The 25,812-nt window shown below is 45.0% G+C and overlaps 2 protein-coding genes across 3 annotated transcripts; one reads left to right on the top strand and one right to left on the bottom strand.

Annotated features, from left to right (window-relative positions):
• Nucleotides 1-217: 217 nt before the first annotated feature.
• Nucleotides 218-11,754, top strand: VSTM5 (V-set and transmembrane domain containing 5). Of its 2 annotated transcripts, none has more exons than XM_082219634.1 (4): nt 218-642; nt 4,733-5,065; nt 7,643-7,726; nt 10,863-11,754. In XM_082219634.1, the coding sequence occupies exons 1-4, from the start codon at nt 552-554 to the stop codon at nt 10,904-10,906; spliced, it is 552 nt and encodes a 183-aa protein (XP_082075760.1). In that variant the 5' UTR covers nt 218-551; the 3' UTR covers nt 10,907-11,754. The 2 variants fall into 2 exon arrangements, with proteins under 2 accessions (XP_082075760.1, XP_082075759.1); XM_082219633.1 differs by having other exon boundaries at nt 221-642; nt 7,589-7,726.
• Nucleotides 11,755-12,311: 557 nt separating this feature from the next.
• On the bottom strand, nt 12,312-23,937 carry MED17 (mediator complex subunit 17). The gene is made up of 12 exons (XM_082219319.1): nt 23,484-23,937; nt 21,623-21,789; nt 20,945-21,161; nt 19,880-20,016; nt 19,712-19,796; nt 19,193-19,345; nt 18,694-18,824; nt 16,748-16,932; nt 14,695-14,832; nt 14,192-14,309; nt 13,056-13,215; nt 12,312-12,649 (listed from the first exon to the last, which is right to left on the bottom strand). The coding sequence occupies exons 1-12, from the start codon at nt 23,728-23,730 to the stop codon at nt 12,441-12,443; spliced, it is 1,947 nt and encodes a 648-aa protein (XP_082075445.1). The 5' UTR covers nt 23,731-23,937; the 3' UTR covers nt 12,312-12,440.
• Between the last annotated feature and the right edge of the window lie 1,875 nt (nt 23,938-25,812).

The raw sequence follows: 25,812 nt of genomic DNA, 5'->3' as shown, positions 1-25,812 counted from the left end.
ACCCTATGGCTGTTTACTCAGAACCAGAACGAAGTCCAGCTCAGTTTAGGGTTTCCCTCAGAAGTAAGCCCGGCTCAGTGCAGTGTAACAGGCAAAACAGAAACCAGAGGAATTATTCATCTGCTTGTCATGCGGCAGAGCCGGCTGAGTGGCTCATTTCCTGAAAGGAACATTACACTGCTTTGCTGCTGCTGTTCTCCGCCAATTGCATCCTAAATCAATATCGGAGGGAGGGTTAGATATTTATTTATTTTAAGGGCGTGAGAGCCGAGGCAAAGAGCCAGCCTTCACCTCACAGTTTGGTGTGGGTTTTCCGAGGGAAGGCTCTGCGTCTGAGGGAACGCAGTGAAACCTGAGGGAACCTGCAGAGACTGACACCACACAGCCCCTCGGGTACCCGGTTGTTTGCTGGCTTGCAGGAACAGGGGATGGAAGAGAAGAACGGGGTGTGGGACGGACAAGACACACGCGTGCACCCCAATCTGGATTCTGACATGCGGTTCTCCAGACACTGGATTAAATGAAGGCCGGCAAACGTTTCCCTTCTTCTGATGAGGCCTCTCAGCTGTCTGCAGAGCGACAGACAAGACGTACGGCTAGCAGTCGCCATCCTCTGCCTGACGGCTGGCTGGGCTTTGCCGAGTAAGTGCTTTCGGGCTCCTCGCAGTCCCCACACCTCTTTCCACCGCCAGACCAGGTTGTGGTGCCAGGCGCATTGTTGAGTTCGGGTCCTGCGTACAGGTTTGCCACTGCTTGGCTGCTGTGAGAATGGCGTACTGGGCTAGATAGGGTCATTGCTCTGATCCAGAAGAGCCCATGAACATCCTGGTCCCACAGTGGCCAGACAGACGCTTGTGGGAAACCCGTGAGCAGGATCTGAGCATAAGAGCCCTCTGCTCTCCTCCTGGTTTCCAGCAACTGGCATGTTCCTTGTGTGTTCCTTTCCTAAACAGTCTCATCACTTCCATCCCTGCTGCCTCCCTGTTTGGTGTGCGTTTGTGTGGTCCAAGATGCATCTGTATGGAATTGTTTTTTTAAGACCTTTCGAAGTTGCTTCTGTTGTTTGCGGGAAAGAAGGGCCGCGTATAAATTAAACAGATTAGTGCCTTTTGCTCATAATCCCCAACTAAGCGTGCAGCTCCTAAAGCCCAGCACTGCTAGAGGGGGTAACTTGAGCCTAATAAATTGTCTTCCTCCATCTTCTTTGCCTTCGGCTCCCTTCTTCCTTTGTGGTGAAGTGTAGGCGTTTGCTGGGCTGTGGGCCAAAGCAGGCATGGCAGGTCGTTTAGGTTTAGAATAATAGAATCACAGAATTGCAGAGTTGGAAGGGACCACGAGGATCATCTAGCCCAACCCCCAGAAAACTTTTGCCCAGTGTGAGGCTTGAATCCATAACCCTGAGATTAAGAGTCTCACGCTCTACTGACTGAGCTATTCTCTGGGGGTTTTTTCACTTGAGGTATTTGGGCTTGGCCTGAAAAGGAACAAGGCCTGCTGTGTTCTCCCTCTCTCTCTCTTCCTCCCTCATTCCCTCCCTCCCTCCCTCCCTCCCTCTCTCTCTCTCTCTCTCTCACACACACACACACACACAAACACACACACACACACACACAATCTCTCTGCACACTAGAGTTATTCCTTTGGGCACCGGGAGTCCATATATTACATATTTTCCAAACCGTGTACAGTGGTACCTCGGGTTAAGAACTTAATTCATTCTGGAGGCCCGTTCTTAACCTGAAACTGTTCTTAACCTGAGGTACCACTTTAGCTAATGGGGCCTCCCACTGCCGCCGCACAATTTCTGTTCTCATGCTGAAGCAAAGTTCTTAACCCAAGGTACTATTTCTGGGTTAGCGGGGTCTGTAACCTGAAGCATCTGTAAGCGTCTGTAACCCGAGGTACCACTGTACGTAGGTATACATGGTTGTATGTGTACCCAACCACAGTACCCAACCAGTCATTTGAGGCTCTGGTTGCTCCTACCATTGGACAGAGTGAGGCAAGTGCTTCAGGTGGCAGATGCTGAAGGCAGGCAGCAGGGGCGATGCGCTGGAGAACAGATCAATTTGTGCTGCATGGCCTGTCCTATGGACCGGCTAGCTTGCTGTCCTCAGGTGTGGTTGTACATAGGAGACCACTTCTAGGGTCTGAGGTCCCTCCCCCCCTAAAATATTTGAGCAAGCTGCCCCCCCAAGCAGATGGGCATTTCCATTCAAATGGTGTGCCTCATATGATAACATATACAGGGCGGGCTTATCTCCCCCACCCCAATATTTTGTTCAAGTTGGTAGAGCATGAGACTCTTAATCACAGGGTTGTGGGTTCAAGTCCCACCCTGGTAAAAAAAATATCCTGCATTGCAGGGGGTTGGACTAGATGACCCTTGGGGTCCCTTCCAACTTCACGATTATAGGATTCTAAGTTGGTGGAGGGTGCTGTCCCATTGCCAGTTTTGATGTAAAACCCAACTGCCAGTCTGATCAGCATCTGCATGTAAATCCCCACCTCAGGCAGCAAAATGCCCTGTTTGAGACTGAAGCACACAGGTGTATTCATCACTTAGAAACATAGGGAGCTGCCTTATACTGGGGCCATCTGTGTTCATCTATCTCAGCCTTCGCTAGTCTGATGCCCTCCTGCCAGCCCCAGCCAGCATGGTTGATAGTCAGGGACGATGGGGGTCAAATATATGTTGGAAATGTAAAGAAAAGGAAGGAACCTTTTACCATATGTGGTGGGAATGCAGAGAAATTTTTTAAAAATTGGGAAATGATATACAATGAGTTGAAGAAAATGTTCAAAATGACATTTGTAAAAAAAACCAGAAGCATTTTTGTTAGGGATTGTAGGACAAGACCTGCCAAGAAAAATAAAGAATTTATTTATGTATGCTACAATGGCGGCAAGAGTCTTGATAGCACAAGGATGGAAGAAAGGATGGCAAAAGAACAGTGGCAAGAGAAATTGATGAACTATGCAGAACTGGCAAAACTGACATGTAAATTGCGAGATGAGGACAACTGTGACTTTAAAGAAGAATGGGAACCTTTTACAATCTATTTAGAAAGACAACAAAATGAACTGGATTCCTTGGCAGGTTTTGAATAAACATATACAAATTTATTGGCTTAAGATAGTGGATAGATAATATAAGGATGTATATAATTTTACAATATGCAGAGAACAATATGAGGAGCTGAGGGAAGTCTCGGGGGGGAGGGAGGGTTTGTTGGGGAGGTGGGAGGGAAAAAGGGGGGAATAATGAAGATGATTTGTATTGATGATTTGTTATGTTGAAATTGTTAATAAAAAAATTTGTAAAAAAAAAAAAAGATAGCCAGGGACGATGGGATTTGTAGTCCAAAATTATCCGGAAGGTATCTGGTTGGGGAAGACTGATCAAGCCCGCTGCCTGCTCTGAATGGCAGTTGTGTTTCTGAACGCTGGTTGCTGGGAATCCCAGGTGGTCAGAGTGTTTTTGTGCTCATGCCCCTGCTTGCAGATTTCCCTCTGTGGTATCTGATGTGAGAACAGGAGGCTGGACTAGATAGGCCATTGGCTTGATCCCGCATGCTCTTCTCATGTTCTAACTTTCTGACGCAATACCCAAACTGAAACAGGGCTACAAACATCTCTGACCTTTGCAATGCAATTTTCCAGCCAAGCAATGTGTACAAAAATGTATGTACTGGAGAAAATAATGTACGAAAACGCATTATATAATGCAAAATTGCATACAGAAATGTGTGCGTTGGGAGAAGTTGCACTAAAATGCCAATGAGTTTCATAAGGATCTCTTTAAAATAATAAAAAGCAAACTGATGTGGACTTGCGAGAACTTAAGGTGTAGCAAAAATAGACCTAGAGAGAAACCAAATGTAACGGATTTGTCCATCCCGAGTGACACTGGCCTCCTCACAACCAAATTTATTTTTATTTATTGCATTCATATCCCACCTTTCACTCCAGGCAGCACACATGTGTCTCCCCCTCCTCATTCAATCCCCACAACAACCCCAAGAGGTTGAGAGGCTGAGAGGTAGTGACCAGCCCAAAATCACCCAGAGAGCTTTGTGGTTGCGTGGGGATTCGAATCCTGGACTCCCTGGTCCTAGATGAATGCTGTAAGCCAGGGTTTCCCAAACCTGGGTCTTCAGCTTTTTTTTTTGAACTACAACTCCCATCATCCCTAGCTAGTAGGACCAGTGGACAGGGATGATGGGAACTGTAGTCCAAAATCAGCTGGAGACCCAAGTTTGGGAGACGATGCTCTAAGCATTGTTTATATGCCACACTAGCTCAACACAGGACGCGGGTGGCGCTGTGGGTTAAACCACAGAGCCTAGGACTTGCTGATCAGAAGGTTGGTGGTTTGAATCCCTGCGACGGGGTGAACTCCCATTCCTCGGTCCCTGCTCCTGCCAACCTAGCAGTTCGAAAGCACATCAAAGTGCAAGTAGATAAATAGGTACCACTCCAGCGGGAAGGTAAACGGCGTTTCCGTGTGCTGCTCTGGTTCGCCAGAAGCGGCTTAGTCATGCTGGCCACATGACCCGGAAGCTGTACGCCGGCTCCCTCGGCCAATAAAGCGAGATGAGCGCCGCAACCCCAGAGTCGGCCATGACTGGACCTAATGGTCGGGGGTCCCTTTACCTTTTAGCTCAACACAGACAAGGCCAATCCAGCACCTAAAAAAAGGACGACTTCCCCCTTTGCTTTCTTTTCCCAGCCCAAGGAGGAGAAGCATCGTTGCTGGTCTCACAACCCAACGTGAACACCACAGTGGCGCAGAACGTTTTGCTGTCCGTCGCGCACACCTTTGGGGGCTCCCCCGTCATCAAGTGGACCCACACGTCACCCAGGGGCACGTCCAAAATTGCCGAGTGGAAACCGCGAAGCTACGCCAACATATCCAGCAGCTACGTAGACAGAGTGAAGATTTATGACAACGGTTCTCTTCAGCTGCTGAACGTCGATATCAGAGATACTGGTTATTACTTAGTCACGGTGAGGGAAGAGTTTGGGATCACCATCTATGGCACCATCCTGTTGAATGTTTATGGTATGAAATGACAGGATTTAATATTTTCTCTAGGGCCAACTGCTCGCAACCTGCTCTTCGGCAGGAGTTGGGAGCTAAAGCTGGGCTGAATATCCCCATCCCACAATTTCATAGGAATGCTTGGCTCACGCAGAAATGGGAAAGGTGATAGTTGGAGTTTTTTCAGGGGGCAGGCAAACTTTTAAGACTGTGGCAAAGGTTTCCCTTCTTTCTTTATTTTACCTCCTGCCTTGCCACCCAAAAGCAGGGAAGGTCCCTGGTCGCCACAAGGTGTTTTTTCACACATCCAGGCGAATATGAGTTAGAAGCCTCTTGCAGATCTTCCCTGCTCAATGCAGGGGAACTCAGGAACACAACGCCCACGGATAGATCATTCACCTGTTCAGGTAAATGTCTGAGAATGTGCCAAGAAGCTGCCATCTGGCTAATAAATGAATGGATATTTATCTAGCAAACTCATTGCCACCAAATTACCAGGGTTGGGTCATTGTCAAATGCCATCATGGATCATTTGCTAAATGTGTGTTGTTGTTGTTTTAAAGGTTTATTGATGAATAGATGTATATTCTTTGATTCAAGGGGATTGCCATTCTACCTCTTGTTATCCTGATTTTGGAACCCTAAGGCATTACAGCAGGACAAACAAGTAATGGGAAATAGATAATTAAAAACCTGATAAAGATCAGGTTTTCAACAGATAGAAGATGGTGGTTGGTGGCTTTTCCTTCTCTCTGTGTTTGTGTGCTGTCTGCCTTTGCCTTTCTCATTGCTGAGGGAGACTTCAATGAAAGCGAGATGCAGCCGGGATCTAAGTCAGACCATGGCAACAGAAGGTGAAGTCCTGGGGGAGAGTAACCTGTGCCAGGTTTGTGGCCCCGTTTCTGAATGCTTCCTACATATCAATCACCAACTCCTCCCTGAAAGTAAACAATGAGCATGGGATGGCAAACGCTTTCTATTTGCATAGGGAAACATTTCAAAATGCAATTGCTTTGACTGCCCACCTCCACCAAAACCCCAAAACAGATACAGCTCATTTCTATATCATTGCTCTACCGCAGGGGTGGCCAACTCCCAAGAGACTGCGATCTACTTGGGGGTAAGTTGTTAAGCCCCGTTTTTTAGAAGAGAAGAGCAGGGCAAAGTTAGTTGTTGAGCTTTTTTTTTAGGGGACCCAAAGTTGTTGAACTTCTTTGGGGTGAGCCAGTGATCTGCCAATGATCTACCACAGACATCCAGTGATCTACCGGTAGATCAAGATCTACCTGTTGGACATCCCTGCTCTGTTGCATAGGTAGAGCAAACTCCAGATAAGTCACAAGGGTGATTGATGGCAGCGGCAGTGGGGAAATTCAGAAACAGAGAGGTCAAAAAGCAATGAGGGCTTGGCAGAAAACAAGGCTGAGCTGGGATCCTGCCAGACAACCTGTTTATTCAGCATTCATCCTGATTTGATTGCACAAAGTTTGTTGTTGTTGTTTAGTCATTTAGTCGTGTCCGACTATTTGTGACCCCATGGACCAGAGCACGCCAGGCACTCCTGTCTTCCACTGCCTCCCGCAGTTTGGTCAAACTCATGCTGGTAGCTTCGAGAACACAGTCCAACCATCTCGTCCTCTGTCATCCCCTTCTCCTTCTGCCCTCCATCTTTCCCAACATCAGGGTCTTTTCCAGGGAGTCTTACTTCTCATGAGGTGGCCAAAGTATTGGAGTCTCAGCTTCAGGATCTGTCCTTCCAGTGAGCACTCAGGGCTGATTTCCTTTAGAATGGAGAGGTTTGATCTTCTTGCAGTCCATGGGACTCTCAAGAATCTCCTCCAGCACCATAATTCAAAAGCATCCATTCTTCGGTGACCAGCCTTCTTTATGGTCCAGCTCTCACTTCCATACATCACTACTGGGAAAACCATAGCTTTAGCTATACGGACCTTTGTCGGCAAGGTGATGTCGCACAACGCTTATGCCATGGTTAAATGGCATCTGATATTTACTGAGCATTTGTTTGTGGGGAGGTTATTCAACAAGGAACATTCCCCCTGATTTGCTTGATTACACATCCTCCCATTAATCATGTGTTCACCCCACACTTCCCAGCAGTGGCGTAGCGTGGGTTGTCAGCACCCGGGGCAAGGCAAGTAATTTGCGCCCCCTAACCCATGGATTTGCGCCCCTAACCCGTGGATTTGCGTACCCTAACCCTAACCCCCAGATGTTGCGCCCGGTGCGGCCGCCCCCCCCTGCACCCCCCACGCCACGCCACTGCTTCCCAGTGTACTTCACTGTCACGTTCCTAGCTGCAAAAAGGTGTTATGGCTTTTTTTCTTTTCATAGTGCATTTGTTGTGCTGGGGCGACAGAAGACGTTAAACCCCTTTAATTGCGCAAACCTAAATAAAGGGTATGCACCTGAATCTATCCCACAGCATAGCGATAATCTGGAGGCACCCCTCAGTGACTCGTGATTTCTTTTCCAAGCGTCCTAAGTCAACTTTCACTGTGTTGTCTGTCTCCCCTTCTCCTTCAGAGATTATCTATGAAGACCTGCATTTCGTAGCCGTCATTTTTGCCTTCCTCACAGGTGTGTCTGCCATTCTAGTCTGCCTCATGTGGCTGTGCAATAAATTAATGCAGCTGTTTCAGAAGGAGAGGCACCGGATCAAAGGTAATCTTTGCAGCAGCACGTAAAGGAACCAAACAGTCTTTCACTTGCTCCAACTGACCCTGTTTGCCAGAGATAGTTCCTGATTTTGGGGGGGGGGGGGAGTTGCTATCCATTCCCGGAAAATTGTTGTCTCTTTGGAGGATGCTTTGTTGAATTGTTGTTATTGCGAGTTGCAAACATTGTTCTTCAGCAGGACTCGCAAACCAGTGACCCTGCAGTTGGAGTCCAGCTCCCATCAGCCCCAACAAACATAGCAGTGTTGTAAACAAAATCTGCCTTTCCCCCCTTATGGGGTACCCAAGAGCCCGTATAGAGTCCTTACGTGGGTTCCCTATTGGTAGGAGAAAATAACAGAGGCCAACCAGAGAATATTGAGAAGCAAAGCAGCTGGTAAGCCTGATCTTTATTGATCTGTTGCAACAGGGTGCTCCCCTCACACGCAGGAAAGGAGGAGGACCTCAAACAATGGCAAGCAAGGCCTTATTTAAATTCCCTGCCCTGGAGCTCAAGACCACCCCCCACAAACTTCATACCTACATCACAGAAAAGGTGATCTACAGCAGAAATTTGAATGTTGTTGTTTTTCCTGTCTGGCACGTTATCTGATAATGCCTTATCCAGTTGCCTTTCCTGGTAGTCTGTCACCCTTTGAGATGGTGATTTCCCAATTCCTGAGAGAATGGGAAGGCTCCCTGACCCCCTCCCTCCTTGCAGAGAAAACATTTGGTTAGTTTGGGAGTCAAAATGGTTTCAGGTCGGTCTTCCTGTGCTGATCTATGTAGGTGCTTGGTTGGTATATTTATGAACATTTATTATATATATAAAACCTTGAATGTTATTATTACAGCAGTGATCAGGAATTACAAGAGTTGTAGTTCTCCATTCCTCTTAAGAAGAGTTTAGCTCCAAGGACATTAATCTGGGAAGCACATGCATATTTCTTTAATGCACATCTGTAACTTTAAAAATACATGCGCATGAGCGCTAAAGCAACTAGTGCCACTGGCATCTTACACACTGCAGCAGCAACAGCATAATTTGAACTCTGATCCTACTCAGAGACAATGCTGAATGCATGCCAGGAAACTTGCATGTATGCATACTTCGACTCTTAAAACATACTTGCAAAAGATGCACATCTTTTACAATGCACCACCCTGGGAATGTGTCTAAGGGACACCGGGACCTAGGGATGCTCATCTACACTGACATCTCAAGTTGAATGCCAAAGCACAGTTACACACAAGACAGCTGCAACAGTATATTAAACAGCTGTGACATTCTTCCCCACCTCTTTAGGAGGCAAGAATTCCTTAGCAGCCAAATCAATGTGGAAAGAGTGCCCTGAAAGTAGGACATTAAAAAAAATCTGCCCCGAGTGTAAATCTGGGTATACGGTAGTCAAAGCTCGGTTGTTGAACATAATCCGTTCGGCTTCCAAAATGTTCAACAACTGAAGCAGGCTTCCAATTTCAGGGAAGTTTTTAATATGTGACATTTTAGTGTATTTTTCATCTTTGTTGGAAGCCGCCCAGAGTGGCTGGGGAAACCCAGCCAGATGGGCGGGGTACAAATATTATTATTATTATTATTATTATTATTATTATTATTATTATTCCAATTGGTTGCAGGAGCTTCCTGCACCCAAGCGGAAGCTGTGTCGGATGTTCGGCTTCCGAAAAACGTTTGAAAACTGGAGCATTTACTTCCAGGTTTTCGTTGTACGGAAGCCGAAACATTCCAGAACGGAGGTGTTCGGGATCCGAGGTTTGATTGTACCAGCAACAATGCTGCAGTATGCAGACTTAATCTCCCCCCACCCTTCTTCAGTTTCTCTGCACCTTGTTTGCAAACTGCATTATCTATTTGGCTTGAAAGATTTTCAGGTGATTTCAACCATGCAAAGACATAGACAAACACAGCAGGCTGTTTGCTTTGCAACTATGGCAGTGGCAGCTAGCTGAGAACACCTGCGGAGAAGAAAGGCTCCATTGTGCCAGGGCCCTTGTGCAAACAAGCGGACTTGTCATATCCTTTTCCATGGAATGTCAGAAGTTGCCTTAAACAGGAGACAAATCTTTTCCAACTGGTGGTAGCAGCTCTCCAGTGTCTCAGCTAGAAATCTTCCACATCACCTACAGATATTTTTTTAAAAAACAAGAGGTGCTAGGACCTTCTGCTTGCTAAAACAAAGTACACTGCTACTGAGGCACGCCCAGTCCATTTAAAGCCAGTCCCTTCCTCTTTGCCTCTTGTTGCAAGGCAAGACCGCAAACCCTCCCGCTGCCCAGTTTTATAAAACATGATGAGCTTCCTATCAGATTTTGTGAATGGGACAACCACAACTTCTACCATCCTTGACTACTGCCCATCTTGGCTGAGGCTGATGGGAACTAACTTCCTTGCTGAGTGAAAAGAGCCTCTCCTTTGCATATAGAAGGTCCCCCTGGTTTAGCTTCATTAACTCCAAAATTTAGGATCCCTGTGCCAAAGTTCTGCAGCCATTTTGCAGCAAAAATCGTGTTTTGCAGTGCCCCCCCCAAAAAAACCTGAGTAACTGATACATCAAACCGAGGTTTTTAGTTAAGCTTTTCCGAATTGTTTCAAACCGGAGTAAATGTTTGGCAATTGTTTTTCAGTGAACCCTGGCATCTGCCCATAGGGCGGGGGGAAAGGCAGTGGCTGGAGAGCTACTTAGCATAAACGATACTGAGCTGGTCTGACTCTCCAACATTCCCCCTCCCGGCGACTCCACTGCCTTTCCATGTTCCATGACTGGCTTTTCTCCATACAACTGATACCAGAGCAGACCTGGAAAAGGAAGTAGGGATATCAAGAGAAACAGCATCTGCAAAGCTGCTGCAGATGTAATGCACACACTTGACACTTGCATCTATGGTACTGAATGAATGGCTCACCATTACAAGTCTTGGTTTAATTGGTAGAGATTTCGGAGAGGTGTAGTATAAACATGGGCCCTGTTTAGGGGAGATTATGCAACACTAATGCCCTGTTTGCAGCAAGTTTCCACTGTGCTCACGAGTTGTATGCCATTATCTCTTAGCTGTATTTTTATTTTGGAACTGCTCCTTTCCAATCGATCTGTTCTCAAACTACGTTCTCCTTTCATTTACAGCAAGCGCAACTGAAGAGACCGAGCTGCAAATGATGGGGTGTTAAATGTGGAACGGTTTAAACGTACGAGACAATTTTCTACCTCAAAAAGAAACACTAGTAAGAGAGGAGACAGGCATCCAGAAGACACAAGATGTATGTTTCTTCTGTTGTAAGACATTTCCTGAACCAGAAAAGCAAAGATTAATTGGAAGCCGATCCAGAGATGCTGTGAGAGATACTGTGGTTTCACAGTATCATAATTTACAATGGACAGAACATGTAAACAGGACAGAATGCTTCTGTTGTTTCAACCTGTATCAAGAACAAACACTTAAACTTTGCATTGGCAAATATCATGACAACGTGATTGAGGACTTCATGTGCTAAAATCTGCACCCACGATAGTGGACAATCTTGAACGTGCATAGGTAGGAAAAAATACAGCCTTTTAAAGAAGGTGCAGCTGTTTATTAACTTATTACATTTTAAAAACATATTAAAGTAGTAGTGGGCAACTCACATCAAAAACGGTTACCAATGATTGGGTGATTAATTTAAAGACTAAACCAACATTATAAGGATGCTAAAGCCCAAGTTCTCTCATTGACCTTTTGATGTTAGAGGACAAGATGAGCATCCCATTTACTTATTTCTATCCCTCCTCTTCTCTCTGACACTCAAGAAGGTGATATGGCTCAGTGGGGATTTTAATATGGCTTTCTAACTTCTAAATACAGTACTGCAGACACCATGCCACAAGCTTGCATTGATATTTTACATTTAGTTCCCTGTGCTTGTATGTCTTTGGAATGACAATAGCATTCCAATAGAATGGTTAAACTCAGTGGTGCTTGCAACTGTCTTTAGCTGTGGCTGTTGGTGAATGTTTCAGGAATAAAACTGACAAATAAGCTGCCTTGTTAAGTGTTTTGATCATCATTAATAAAGAGTTATTACCTGAAAATACATTTTCATTGGTTTTAGGACCGAGACATCACACAGAGCCCATCCGATCTAACCCCCACCTCCTCAGATTCCCTCTGAATTTAGTGGCACTTGCTCCTGAATTCAAGGTGGGATCAATAAGAGCTTGTAAAAGTCTTCTTCCACTTTGCAATCTTTCACCTTCACAGGTGGTGTGTAAAAAATAAATCTAAGCCTATATTCAGCAGTTATCAAGAGTCACAGATGCAGATCTGAGCACTGCAGAAGTAACTACTACTATGGCAAAGACCTCCTCTAAATGTATGGAAATGTTCCAGCCCGTTCTTGGCTGCCCTTGCTAAGCTGGGCATAACCACATTTTCTACGGAAGCAGTCCAGGTAACCCCTTTGTAAAGACGGAAGCAAAGACGAGTTCCATTTTACAAACCTCATGAACTATTCATCAAGAACTTGGGACTCGGGCAAGACAACGGCACAGTTTAATTCAACATTCAGAAATGGCAGGAGAAATTGCTTCCAGAAAGGGGGGGGGGGAGAGAAAAATGAAATTAATGGCGTTTCACAGGTTATGCAACTTGGCAACTATCAGGAGTGTAAGAGAGTAATTCCCTTTTGTGCCAAAACAATAGTCCTTTTCGTTTCGTCGCTAGGCCTAGGAGCAGGGTGTCAGGGCCGCCATGAGGAGTTCCATTTTGTACACAAAATTGCGTCCTTCCATTTTGTTCCACTGAACCTCTTTGAATGGGCCACGAAGGTTGTTCCATTTGCTGTCTTGAAGCACGTCGCTTTTGGGGAGGTCTTTACACTGGGAGCGTGGGAACTGAACCATAATCTTGCTGCCGCTTTCTGGACCATTGCGTACTGCAGAAAACAAGCGCAGCAACATAACAGCATTAACTATGCACCATTTTGTAAAGTTTTTAAACTAAAATTGTAATCCACCCTTTAACACAAAGGTTCCCGTGGTGACATAACCCATCTGTTAAAATATGCAAATAATATATAAAATGAAACCAAATAAAAAATATCAGTCTGGTGATTGTGTCTTCAACAAGTCTTAGGAACCACACAAGTCCTCATTAAGTCATACTGTGCCATTTTTGACTTTCCAATCTGAGTGGGTTGTGGTTTTTTTTAAAAAAAAAACCCTGCAGTATAACAATGCTGTATTTACTGTACTGGTTCCTTTCACTGCAATTTTTTTCTTTTTAGCTCACATGTATGCAGCATATAGGTTCTCAGCAAGTTTTAATTCCCAGCACAGTACCTGAAATAGAATAGTCTCCATTTGGTGACGCCACAGTTATGGCTGACGCATTGCCAATACTCTCCACTGGGCCCAGACCCACGTGATTACCAAAACTGAGCACATGCCATCCCATAACTTTGGCTAACTGCTGGACTGCATGCACTTGATGCTGTGACATCTGAAATAAAATTTAAAAAAATGAATGGGTGGATATTTCAGTTGAGTTTCCCCCCCTTAGCCCCTGCCTCCTGCCACATTCTCTCTCATTACTCTCTCAAAACACAGAGCAGCTATTTCATTAGGTACTGTAAGATAAAGACACATCTGCATTTAATCTACAGCAGTTTCCACACTCAAGAGTCACCAGTGCAGAAGCTCTGGTACCAAACAGGAGTGAAAGACATTCAGAGATGTCAAGTGACACAGTACTGCACTTTTTGGTTGTCTGTGATTATGAGCAAGCCATCCTGACTCAGCTGGAGGCTCCCAAGGCAAAATAATAATTTAACAGAAAAGTATACTTTCTAAAAGGGATGCGGGTGGCACTGTGGGTTAAGCCTAGGACTTGCCAATCAGAAGATCGGCGGTTCGAATCCCCGTGATGGGGTGAGCTCCCATTGCTCGGTCCCTGCTCCTGCCAACCTAGCAGTTTGAAAGCACATCAAAGTGCAAGTAGATAAATAGGTACTACTCCGGCGGGAAGGTAAACGGGTGTTTCTGTGCACTGCTCTGGTTCGCCAGAAGTGGCTTAGTCATGCTGGCCACGTGACCCGGAAGCTGTATGCCGGCTCCCTCGGCCAATAAAGCGAGATGAGTGCCGCAACCCCAGAGTCGGCCATGACTGGACCTAATGGTCAGGGGTCCCCCCTTATACTTTCTAAGCATACTACTGGTAGAATCAAGTTGGCTCAACAAGTTTGCACTACAAACTTTGGACTGAGAACAGGTCCCTAGTCACAGACATCATTTCCCTGTTCTTGCTATTTGCTACTAGCGCAATATTTTGCAGATGCAGCATGAGAACTTCAAATTCCTACAACTGTATTAAATCTACATCTGCAATCGCAAGAATTCCATTTTTAAAAAGAAGGCATCCAAGTTCCTGCTGCAATCACACGCCCACCACAGAAAGGCAAAAGATTCCTGGTTTTTACCTGAGAGAGAAGAAAATCTTGTAACTCTTGTTCTTGGTGGGATAGCGTAATTACTCTTCCGTCTCTATGCACTACTCGGATCTGCTCAACGCCAATATTTAGTTGCAGCTGAATGGACCTTTGAAAGCAATAAGATATGAGCACAACTGGAGTTTCAGGGTGGAGGAACAGGGGTTCCCTCCATTGCCTGAGAAAGTCAAAAGCATAGCACTGCACCACAGTTAAAAACCAATCCTTCAACAGCAGCAATCCTTAAAAGCAGAGTGAAGTAGAGTACTATTGTGAATAGGGAAATGATCTTTCAGTTCAACAAATATGCATTGCAAACACCAATGGGAATAGTTCACGCTTAGCACTCCCTTTTTCAAAAAGGCATTTGAGCCTCTAAGTTCTGGGTATTGGGGAATGACCTCCCCAGCTGGGTATTTACAGAGACATCCAAATATTTCCTCCACCAAAGGAGCAAAGTGCAAACATTTCCCCCCCCCCCCTTTCACACTCACTTGCATATCTGCTCATAACCTTGAGAGGTGATCAGGACTTTGACACTTGATTCATAGACATCATTGATGTTTGACCAGTGCGCCTGAATTTGTGGATCCTCAATACGGCTGGCAAGACTGTCGATGGTTCGAGCAGTTCTGAAAACAAAAGGAACAAGATCCCAGAAGACTTGGAGGCACTGCATTTTTATACTGGTGAGGAAAAATAATAAGCTCTGCCTGATCAAATTAGACATCAATGCCCATAAACATAAACTGATATTGATAATATTTCAAGCCTGACACATCTCAAATGCTACCGAGACTATGATGCCTAACTTTAAGCGAACCTTAAGTTGCACATCAATGTTTTATAGGTATTCCTGAAGACACTAGGAGGCATATATTATTCAGCACATTGATCGGTTGAAGCTGCACGTCTTGCAAAACAAGACAATAAATGTAGGAAAAAGACTCAGAGCATTGCAAGGAAGACAGAAACTATCACCAGGAAAACATACATACACTGAAAAAAAGAACGAAAAAAGAAGTGGGCTTTTCTGCAATCAGCTTTCCTGAAGTAACATTAAAAGGTAAAGGGACCCCTGACCATTAGGTCCAGTCGTGGCTGACTCTGGGGTTGCGGTGCTCATCTCACTTTATTGGCCAAGGGAGCCAGCGTTCCGGGTCATGTGGCCAGCATGACTAAGCTGCTTCTGGCGAACCAGAGCAGCGCATGGAAACGGCGTTTACCTTCCCGCCAGAGCGGTTCCTATTTATCTACTTGCACTTGGACATGCTTTTGAACTGCTAGCTTGGCAGGAGCAGAGACCGAGCAATGGGAGCTCACCCCGTCATGGGGATTCAAACCGCCGACCTTCTGATCAGCAAGCCCTAGGCTCGATGGTTTAACCCATAGCGCCACCCGCGTCCCGAAGTAACATTACCTTGCAGGTAAAACATATTAGGTTTGCTCCCTCACTTAGTAGCTCAGAGAAGGTGTGGGAACCTTCAAGCTTCAAAGAGGTTCAGGAGTTAACCTCTAAAGATGCTGAGCCTTGGCTTAATGCCATGAAGGCTGAAGTTGATTCCTTGAACAGGAACCAAACTTGGGAGCTGGTACCGGGAGTCCCAGGGATGAGACTGGTTGGCAGCAAATGGGTCTTCAAGGCCAAAACAGACCAGAATGGCAAGGTTGTCAGACACAAAGCCAGATTGGTTGCCAGAGGTTTTTCACAGGTACCAGGACAGGATTACCACGAGATTGTTTTTTATTCTATTTTTATCCTACCCTTTCCCCCAAGGGGCTCAGGATGGTGTTTCTCTTCCCAGCCATTACATCTTCACAACAACCCTGCAAGATAAGTCAGCTTGGCATTCTTTTGCTGGTCCCCAATCAGCTTGTGTGGAGATCTGAAGCTGGCTCTGCCTGGGCGCAGTCTGACATTCTAACCACTAAAGCGTACTGGCTAAGACTAGATTTCCCTGAACAGATATCTGGACCACCCAACATAATTGAAATGCTACCCACTACTCGTTGCATTCTCCCCTGAATTGAGCCCTTTTCCCGAATCAACTCCACTCCTTTTCAATTCTCATTCCATGTTGTCCCTGGAACATCAGTCTGGCCATCAACCAGCAAGGCTCTCCCAAGCAGAAGAGTCCATCATTTGGACATCATTGTGCACTGATCTATATAGCACATATGTAACACTTAAAATTAAACATGCTGAAAAATCAGTGTGGTCCAGTACAGACAGTGGACAGTCTTACTTAATATGTTTATGTTTATCTGCCTGTGATAAATAGCTTCCTATAGGAATCATCTGGGAGTGTAGTCAATGCTCTGTTTGCTGATGAAAGGAATCCCCCCAACCTGCTGTTTCCCCCTAAATTTTCTCCCGACAAGAGCTGTTATTCAGCAGCATCTGCAGGGCCAAAGATTCCCCGCCCCTTCTCTGAAGAATTCCTTCCATAAATTGACAGAAAATATTGGATATAATCCCTGGTGCACAAGCGAAGCGTTCAGGCGAATTAACTTGCAAAGAGCTCTCCAAAAGATGCAGTTGCATACCTGCGTCTCAGAAAGATGTGTTTTGCCTGCTTTATAATCTTCTCTAGCAGCCCCTCGCTTGGTTGCAAGGAATTGATTTCATTTTTATCAAAAGCCTGAGGCCCCGCTAGTCTCATTCTCTTATGGCCAAAAGGTGCACTAGCTGGGTGAGGCATCATGGTGGAGCTCAGGGTCTGCTTGTGAAACTGAGGAGGAAAAAAAGTTGCTACAATGAAGCCAAGAGAACAAGCGAATTCTAGTCTTAAGTCAGAAACTGTGCAAAGACCAACAAAACAGAACTGCTTGCCGAGTAACAACTGTACACAACTTGATTAAACGATCTTTTTTTAACTATTGAGAAAATACAAAAGCAAAAAACACACCATGATTTTGTATCAAACAATCAAAATTTCTCCTGGGTTTTGTAAAGCTCAAGAATACTGGCCAGGAAAGGGAACGCAGATCTTGAAAGCCATTTCTCAGGAGAAGTACCTAGTTCTTCTCTTTTTGATGTAAAGGAGACAATTAGAGATTGTCTCCCCCTTCCACCTGGGAGAGGGAGTGATCATATGACCTAGTGGGGATTATTGGGTTGTATTTGTTTTTATTATGTATTTTTTATATTTTAATTTTTATGTTGAGAACTGCCCTAAGATTTATGGGTACAGGGTGGTATATTAATTAATTAACCACCCTGTACCCATACATCTCAGGGCAGTTCTCAACATAAAAATTACAATATAAAAAAATAAAAAATACATAATAAAAACAAATACAACCCAATACAACCTCATCAGGAGGTCTAGCAATCAGAGACTTATCCTGAAATCCTTCACTGCCTTACCTATGAACAAAGCTCTCCACTATAGTTTCTGAATGTCTTCTGTCTTTTCTCGAGTTTGCAGGAGCACCTGCTCTGTATCAGCTATGTCACCCTGGAGCAGCTCTGGGGAGCCTACAGTCCTCCCAATGTTACTGGATTCCCAACTCCCATCACACCCAGCCAGCATGACCAATGGTCAAGGATGAGAATTAGTTGGTTCCCCACTGGTGAAGCTTGAGGTTATCAGCAAACAATGACACTCAAAGGAAATCGTTCTCGGAAGAACAAGAGCTTAAAAGATATTTGCTTCCCAGAGATCTGTAGTTTTAATTCCATTCGCTTTCTTAGATCCTCATGCACGTATGATAAACCTCTCCATAGATACTCAAGTACATCCCATGACTTCTCTCTCCGTATTGCAAAAATAACAGTGCCTTTCCTCACTCCCAAAGTCTTTGATGCTAATTCTTCCTGTAATGCATTTGCAATTGTACTCTGGGGAGAAGTTCTCAACCATACATGGAGATCAAGGAGGGCTAATGGAATAAAAACCACAGGGAACAATATTCTGTCATGATTAGAGGCAGACCCACAAGTTGCCACTGAGATAATAAAAATGCTTCTCAGGAACCCATCAAGAAGCTGTTCTGCAAATGGAATATGCTCTTAATTTTTTACAGTCTAAAAGTTCCTGCTACCGAAAACAGAATCCACAATAGAGGAAGGGAAGAGTTTGTTGTGTGCTGGTTCCAGCAATCGAAAGACACAAATCCCATGCAATCGTTTTGTTTTCATTCCCCGCTTCAATTGGCCTTGCAAGAAGATCTGCTACAAGTCCCACTCAACGATACTGGGTGGGACAATGTTTGCTGAATAGTGATGATTGTTTTATCTAACTGGCAGCACTGTGAAAAAAAGCAGCACAGCCCAGGTTGTTGTTGTTTTTAAGAAGCCATGGTGCCCAGAATTAGCCCCTAAAGTAAACATAGCCAAGATACTACCACTCTTCCAAAAAGAAAACATTTAGAGAAAATTCCACAGCTGTTAATGCAAATATTACACACCCTCTTAGCAGGCAATTAAAACAACAACAGCTGCTTTCTATAAGTGAGCTAACAGAAAGGACAGAGCAAGCTGACATTACCTCTCTAATCAGCTGGTGCAAATTATGCTCCAGAACGTAAAGATGATCCTCTGGACTTTGCTTATCGGAAGCAGATTTCTGGGATTTCTTGTCATCTGAAGAGTGACACAAGGAAATGGACAGCTGCAAGCCTACATAATGAAATGGGGCAGAGAGAAAGGATGGCTTGGTTTTAACATATAAGAGCACAGCAACACATACAACATATCTAGAGATATTTTACTCCATTTGTCCTACACATAAACTTGCTGATTTCTTACATATAAGACATAAAATTAGCCTATGGAAACGGGAAAATGCTGGCAGCTTTGCCTGGATCAGTCCATACAAGCAAGATGATAGTTTTGGGTGTCTTTTGGACAGATTAGAGCCATGCACCTGCAAGAGTCTTAAGACTTGAAAGTTACTGGGTTAAATGACACATCTTTTGAGATCTGCTCTCTACACGCATGCAAAAAACTGCCAGATCCTTCATTTTAATTTGTCTCTGAACTCTTACCTGGAAATGGCTGGGAAATTATTTGGTTCTTCACAACTATGTGGGGAATCTGAGATTTAATTTGTACAGCTTCTCGAGACAGCTGAGCAAAGATTTCTTTACATAGCAATACATTCTGTGCCGTCTCCAGCTTCGTTTGCCAATGCAGAGCTCCTGAAGGAAAGGAAGGGGAAAACACCATTGTAAAGTTGAGAGAAGCAGCTATATTTATATGAACATTCAAAGTATTGCACAACCTAAATGATGAGAAAAAGATGGCTGATAAAATGTGCACACAATTTGATTTTTTTTTAATACAACTCAAGTTGAAGACAATACATATCACCTATGCAGAGCTCAGTGAGGGTGGGCAAAAAAGAATACATTTAATTTAACGTCTAGATCTTTGAGCAGAGTATTATGAATCAGTGAAGATATTGGGCTTTTCAAGAGTAGGTTTATTTTTTAATAGCTCTATTCAGTTTTCATGCTTACACAGTCTTTTGAGACATACCATTCAAATACAGACCATAACTATACCTGGCTTTGATTTCAGAAGCGGCCTTTTAAACAGATTTACTGTACCCAGATCCCCTATATCGGGTGCTTGCTTCTGAATAGACACCTTTATTCAAGAAGAAGAAAACAGGGTCATTTTGTATTCAAAGAACACACTAACAAAACGTTAAAAACAGCAACTGGGCAAACCTTTATATAGGCAGATCCCTCTAAATCACTTGGGATTTGAACATCCAATGGACAGTAATCTTCAGGAATCTTTTTATCCAAATCAATGTCTGTGTTTTTTATGACCTCAAATGTACCATGATGAGGAAAGAGAGACCCTAAAAATAAACATAGTTTAAATGTTCTGGTATTTCTTACAATGTTCATACCACAATAATAAGATCAAATGAAGTACATACATGCTAGCTTATAATCTGTAATGTTTTAGACAACATATTACTACTCTATGCAACAAATAACTGCTATCACAAGCTACCAATGTTCAGAGTACTGCATTTTTCTTCTACGTCATCCTAGTATTTTTACTGAAATAGTAACATTTTCACTGAAATAGTAACTTTAATTATCCCAAGGAAACAGAGCGTACAGTGTTGCTCATTCACAACCTTGCAAAATAGGTCAGTACTATTATCCCCAAATTGTAGACTGGGGGAGGGATGGGGGGTGGATGATGCTGAGAGACAATGGCATGCCTAACAAATTCATGGCAGAAACAAGAATTGAACTGGACACTATCTTAGTTATAATTCAAAGCTAAGGAGTAGTTGGTACAATACAGGGGTTGGCAACCATATCTACTACCTAGCTCCTCAGTTGCCAATATGTCTTTCTCCTTCTGCTCTTACGCTTCTTGGCAGGGCCAGCCCTATTATTAGTGAGTCAGCTGCCTCAGTGACAAGCTCTCCACTAGCCGATTCCTTCTGAGCCTCCATGCATTCCCCTCTGCTAGAGAACAGACTTGTACACGTCCCCTAAGCTAGCCTGCTGCCTTCAAGTGCAGTGGATGCTGTCCTGTTGCTCATGTTGAAGAAAGATCCAGCAGCCACTCCAGGCAGTTTCTGTACATGCAGTGTAGGGGGTGAGGCACCATCTTGTTCTTTGCCTCAAGCAGCAAAATGTCTTGGGCAGTCCTGCTTCAACTCAGAAGGGGGAGATACAAAGCTCTATCATGTGTGGAAGAAGAGGTGATCAAAAACATTATTATTAGACTCAGCAAACTTTAGACCAATCCTTTGCCTACCATACCTGCACTTTTGTAGCTCAAGTCCCCAAGGATCTTATCCCCGACCTTCCTCAGCTTCCAGTGCTGCCTCAGTCTTAGTAACTCAGAGTTGAAGTCTCTCTGTCGCTTATTTTCCTGGCTCTCTGCAACCGATTTAGATAACCTTTCTGCTCCCTTCAGAAGAATTTGGGCTGCTCCAGCTAACGACTTCTTCTTGGAGATCAGCTGCAAAACTTGATTCTAGTAATGAGGAAACAGAACTGCAGTTTTATTTAAATGTGACCTTATCTGCTGACACCAGGGATGGGGCAACCTGTATCCCTCCAGATGTTCCTAGATCACAACTCCCACCATTTACAACTAATGGCCATGCTGGCTGGTACCAGTGGGAACTGGGAGTCCATCACTATCTGCAGAGCCACTGGTTCTCCTTTTACATTATAAACAAAACAAAACTTCAAGCATAAAGGAAACTTATACTGTATTGTGTCTTCTAGGCAACAAATCCAATTTCAGCTTAAAAACATGTGTGGACAAATTCTAATTCCTTCTTGAAAAGGAAACTACCTCATATTTGACAATGTAGCCCACAGTTAACAATAAATACAAACAGAAACAAGTTATGAAGTTTAACCAAAATGGAACAGTTCATCTTTGCCAATAGTTTTAATAGTGGCCTGAACAGAACAGATGGGCTGTACCTGCTTTTGGGTAAGTGGTTCTTGCACAACTGGATCCAGAGTCATAAATTTTTTATCCTTGACAATGCTGAGAACATCATAGAGCACACACATCTCTGTCAAAGCGCTTCTCAAGTTATTCCTCACTGAATCCCAGGGCCAGAGCGAAGGCTGGAACTTTACCAAACCTAGAGTGCACAAATGAAGGAAAGACACAGGATGCCTATTTACTATTGCTGGAATCATCGAGAGAGCTATTCCTTTACACAGGTGCTGCTATAACTATGGATAGAAAGCTGAATGCCATGGAGTTGTATCCCATTTGTGAAGGGTCAAAGGTCAGTGGTAGACCATCTGCTTTGCACACAGAAGGTCCTATGTTCAATTCTGCACTAGCTCCAGGTAAGGCTTGGAAGAGACCCATCTGAAACCCCAGAGAATTGCTGAACCAGTGGTCTGAGTCACTATAATGCAATTTCCCATGCTTGTTTCCTTTTCAACTCAGTGAGAGGGGGTGAGCAGCTTTAGAAGCTTCCCAATAAAAAAATGAATATCAATACTGGTAAAGTGTGCAGGAAAGCAGTTTTCATTTATAGATTAGGAGATACCTGCCAGTGGAGCTGACTGCCTAAGTTCTCCTTTGCCTGCAAGTATGTAAGCAGAGGCTGAATAGCTATCCATCAAGGATGCTGCAGCTGCAGCCTGTGTATTGTAGATCCTCCACTGAACCAGGGATTGAATTAGATGAATTCCTGGAAAACTTCTAACTTCATTAATCCGTGATTCAGTGTGGTTGAGGTGTGTCCTGAACATCTTCCAGGATGCACAGAGTTGGGGAGGGGCCACACAGAAGTCCAGGAATCCTTAGTAGCAAAACGCAGAAACTGAGCACATACAGAAGCATGTTTATGGCCCAGAATCCTCTGCAACTCACCAAAGTTCTTCATTAGCCTTATAGGAAATTCCTTAATAAACAAACCAATGCAGAAAAAGTTTGCCATCCATCCACCAGTTGATATTTTGTGCCTCAGGTTTAGGTATCAGATATTTCATAAAATAAACCAGACATTTCAAATTGGGTGAGAAGCTTGGTTTTTTCCTCCCCCCTAGAGACCCAGCCTCCTCATGTGTCAAAATCCACCAAGGCCTTTCCCAGAATGCCTTCTTCAGTGGTCCACACCTACCAGATATTTTTAAGATATCCAAGCTGACAACTCTGAGAAAGGAGTTGGCATAAACACCCTCCCCTCCAGCAGAAATAAGGAAGTGGGCCAGATTGCTGGCAGAGGGGTCACATTTCGTACTGTCTCCCCAACTAAAACCAAATAATAAAAGCACTGTCTAGGAAGGGGGGGAAAAGTGTGTTGGGGGCTTGGCTACACCTTCACTGGATTTGGATTCGCCTGCGATTTCTACAAGGGAGAGAACACAATTAAAAACGAGATTTCTCTACCTGCAGCCTGAAAGCGGGTCGGTGTTTTCATTTTGATCACGTAATTTGTGTTCTTGCTTTGTATTTTTATGCCCTTTTTAAATGTGTGGTTTTTTTGGTGGGGGGGCCTATTGGGTTGTTGTTGTTTCTTATTATTATGTATTTTGTGGTTTTATATCTTGATTTTATTTTGTGAACTGCCCTGAGACCCCCGGGGTATAGGCGGGGTGTGTGTGGGTGTAAATTAAATTTTAAAAAATGTGGTGGACCGCTCCACGATCTTCAGAGGAAGGGTGGCATGCAAATGCAATAAATGATAATAAATAATAATAATAATAATAATAATAATGCTTCAGGTTCGGGCGTGGCAGGGGTTGGACTACATGACCCTCAAGGGTCCCCTTCCCAAGTCCACGATAGCGGTGGCGACGGGCAGGCATCGCTCCCTACCTTCCTCCTCCTCGTCCTCCCCTCCTGCGGCCCCGGGCCACTCTCTTCCCCCGGCGGCCGCGGCGGGCTCGTCCTCCTCGGAGCCGGAGCTGCCCTGGCTGAAGTCGATGCGCTGCGCCAGGCGGGCCAAGTTCTGCGACATGGAGAGCGGCTGCAGGTAGGTCTCGCTCCCGTCCAGGCCCACCTCCTGAACATGCTTCTCGCAGGCGGACTCGATGCTGATCCGCACCGCGGGGACCCCCGACATCTTCGCCTCAGCCTGGGTTCCCCTCAGAGGCTCTGCGTTCAGGTGTACGAGAAGGCCTCGCCGAGCATGCGCGTTAGGAGCTACGGTGCCTGCAGAGGGACAAGGCAGAACAGCGACTCGGGTTTCCCTTAGCGGCTGTGTGTTTTTGAGAAGGATCCCGGCCGGCCTTGTCAAGCATGCGCGTTAGGAGCTACGGTGCCTGCGGAGGGACAAGTCAGAGCAGCTACTCAGCTTTCCCTCCTCAGCTGCTGTGTGAGAAAGATCCCGGCAGGCCTTGCCGAGCATGCGCGTTAAGGACTACGGTGCCTGCGGAGGGACACGGCTGAAGCAAGCGGCGTGCGTAAAGAGAAAAAAAATGTTCAGGCTCCCCCTAGTGGCCGCCGGAGGTTGCTCCCGGAAGAGTTTGGGATTCGAAAGGGGCGGGGATAGAACGGGGGCGGGGAGGACCCGCGAAACCAGCTTTCCCCAACCTGCCGCCCGCTGGATATTTCAGACTACAACTCCCATCAGCGAGGTTCATTGGGAGTTGTAGTTTTTAGCATTTGGAGGACACCGGGTTGGGGAAAGCTGAACTAAAGTGTGTGGCGGCAGTTATTTACGAGTAGCTTTTACATGCATCTTTATTTATTTGCATGTTTGCTCTGCACGGAAAATTTTGCTTGCTGGGTTTTTGTCATGTACTGAGTTGAATAGGATCCAAAATGCAGCAGTCTGATTGGTCCTAGAACAATAGGGTCCAGAATGCAGCAGTCTGATTGGTCCACAGGAGCCACCCAATCCAGCTCCCGGTGGAAGTGAATCCGCAACCTGATTGGCCTACAGGAGAATCCCGGAATTAGCCAATCACGTGGGGCCCATTGTGTAAATAATGTATATAATGCAGACATTCTGGGGGAACTTCCATTCCTCCTCACTTCTATTAGCTGAATAAAGAGCATGAAATCCACTCTCGACTCCCAGTATATTTCAGTTTTCCACGCTCCAAGTCAGGAATGCGGAAGCTGCCTGCCTTGTTGGTGTTGGGCTTCAGCGCCTATCATCTGATGATCATCTGTCTGGGCTGGCTGGTGCTGATGGGAGTGGAGTCCAATGACACCTGAAGGGCCGTATTCCACAAGACTCATCAGAGACCTTGGAAGCAGGGTTGCAGCAGGTGTGCAGTGCAATACCACCAAGATTTATTATGGAGCAAGTCCCGCACCGAATTCCACAGAAGATGCTCTGAGACAAGTATTTGTAATATTGCAGCTGTATGTTACAAGCCTTGTGCATGCTAATTTGGGGGGTGGGTCCTGTAAAACTCCAACCCAAAGTTCCTTTCAGTCATATGTAGTTACTACCAAGCCCAGGGGGCCGAGTCAGGTTCCCCCAAGCAAACTTCCCCTTGTTGGCAAAAAGGAGCAAAAAAGGCTCCCCATCAAATTGATAATTTGATAAGCAGAAACAGCTGTTTTGCATGGGGAGGGCTCTGTGTGTCCTGCGAACATGTGTGTGGGGTGGCCACACTTTGCACTGCTAATCAGCTCCTAGGGGGTAAAAAAGCTTAGCCACTCCACTTTAATATAAAAACAACTTGCTTGAGTCTTTGAGGTGCCATCAGGGGCTTACTGTACTAGCACAGCAAGAGGATCCTACACCGAACAAGAACTTTTACGGACATAAAGCTGCACTACTTGCAAGGAGAAAAGTGTCTAAACAAACCGAGTGCAGCAGATGACTCAGAACTGCCATTTTCCAACCAGCTTTTTAGTTTATGTGCATTTGGGGGGGGGGCGGGGGGAGAAATTTGCCTATCCTGCCTGGAAGAAAACAGATAAAATAATAGATTCAAGTGCAATTTTAAGATGTTTCATCTGGGACAAGAAGTGCTAAGAAAAAGCGTCACACCCAAATGAAGCACCCATGGGTGAAACGGGCAATTGAGTAAATAAGAGACATGCATGGTTTAGTTGCAACCCAAAGTCAGGAGGAAAACAGAGAATAAATTCAGTGCTCCAGTCCAACTTTTGGCTCTCTTGCTAACGCAGCAACACAAGTCCCATGTACCACGAAGTAAACCACACTGAATTCAATAGGCCTTAA

Source organism: Podarcis vaucheri (assembly GCF_965113315.1).
Source record: "Podarcis vaucheri genome assembly, chromosome: 4".
Taxonomy (NCBI): domain Eukaryota; kingdom Metazoa; phylum Chordata; class Lepidosauria; order Squamata; family Lacertidae; genus Podarcis; species Podarcis vaucheri.
This window is presented reverse-complemented; position numbering and strand designations above follow the sequence as displayed.

Bases quoted from the DNA above. Each gene is read 5' to 3' on its own strand.
- MED17 (XM_082219319.1), bottom strand. From the start codon at position 23,730: ATGTCGGGGGTCCCCGCGGTGCGGATCAGCATCGAGTCCGCCTGCGAG. The intron at 14,833-16,747 runs GTATGCAACTGC...TTTTGTTTTCAG, and splicing joins CACATCTTTCTGAGACGCAG to AACTGCTCGAACCATCGACA. The intron at 14,310-14,694 runs GTGAGTGTGAAA...TTGCTTTCAAAG, and splicing joins GGTTATGAGCAGATATGCAA to GTCCATTCAGCTGCAACTAA.
- VSTM5 (XM_082219633.1), top strand. From the start codon at position 552: ATGAGGCCTCTCAGCTGTCTGCAGAGCGACAGACAAGACGTACGGCTA. The intron at 5,066-7,588 runs GTATGAAATGAC...CTTCTCCTTCAG, and splicing joins CATCCTGTTGAATGTTTATG to AGATTATCTATGAAGACCTG. The intron at 7,727-10,862 runs GTAATCTTTGCA...TTTCATTTACAG, and splicing joins GGAGAGGCACCGGATCAAAG to CAAGCGCAACTGAAGAGACC.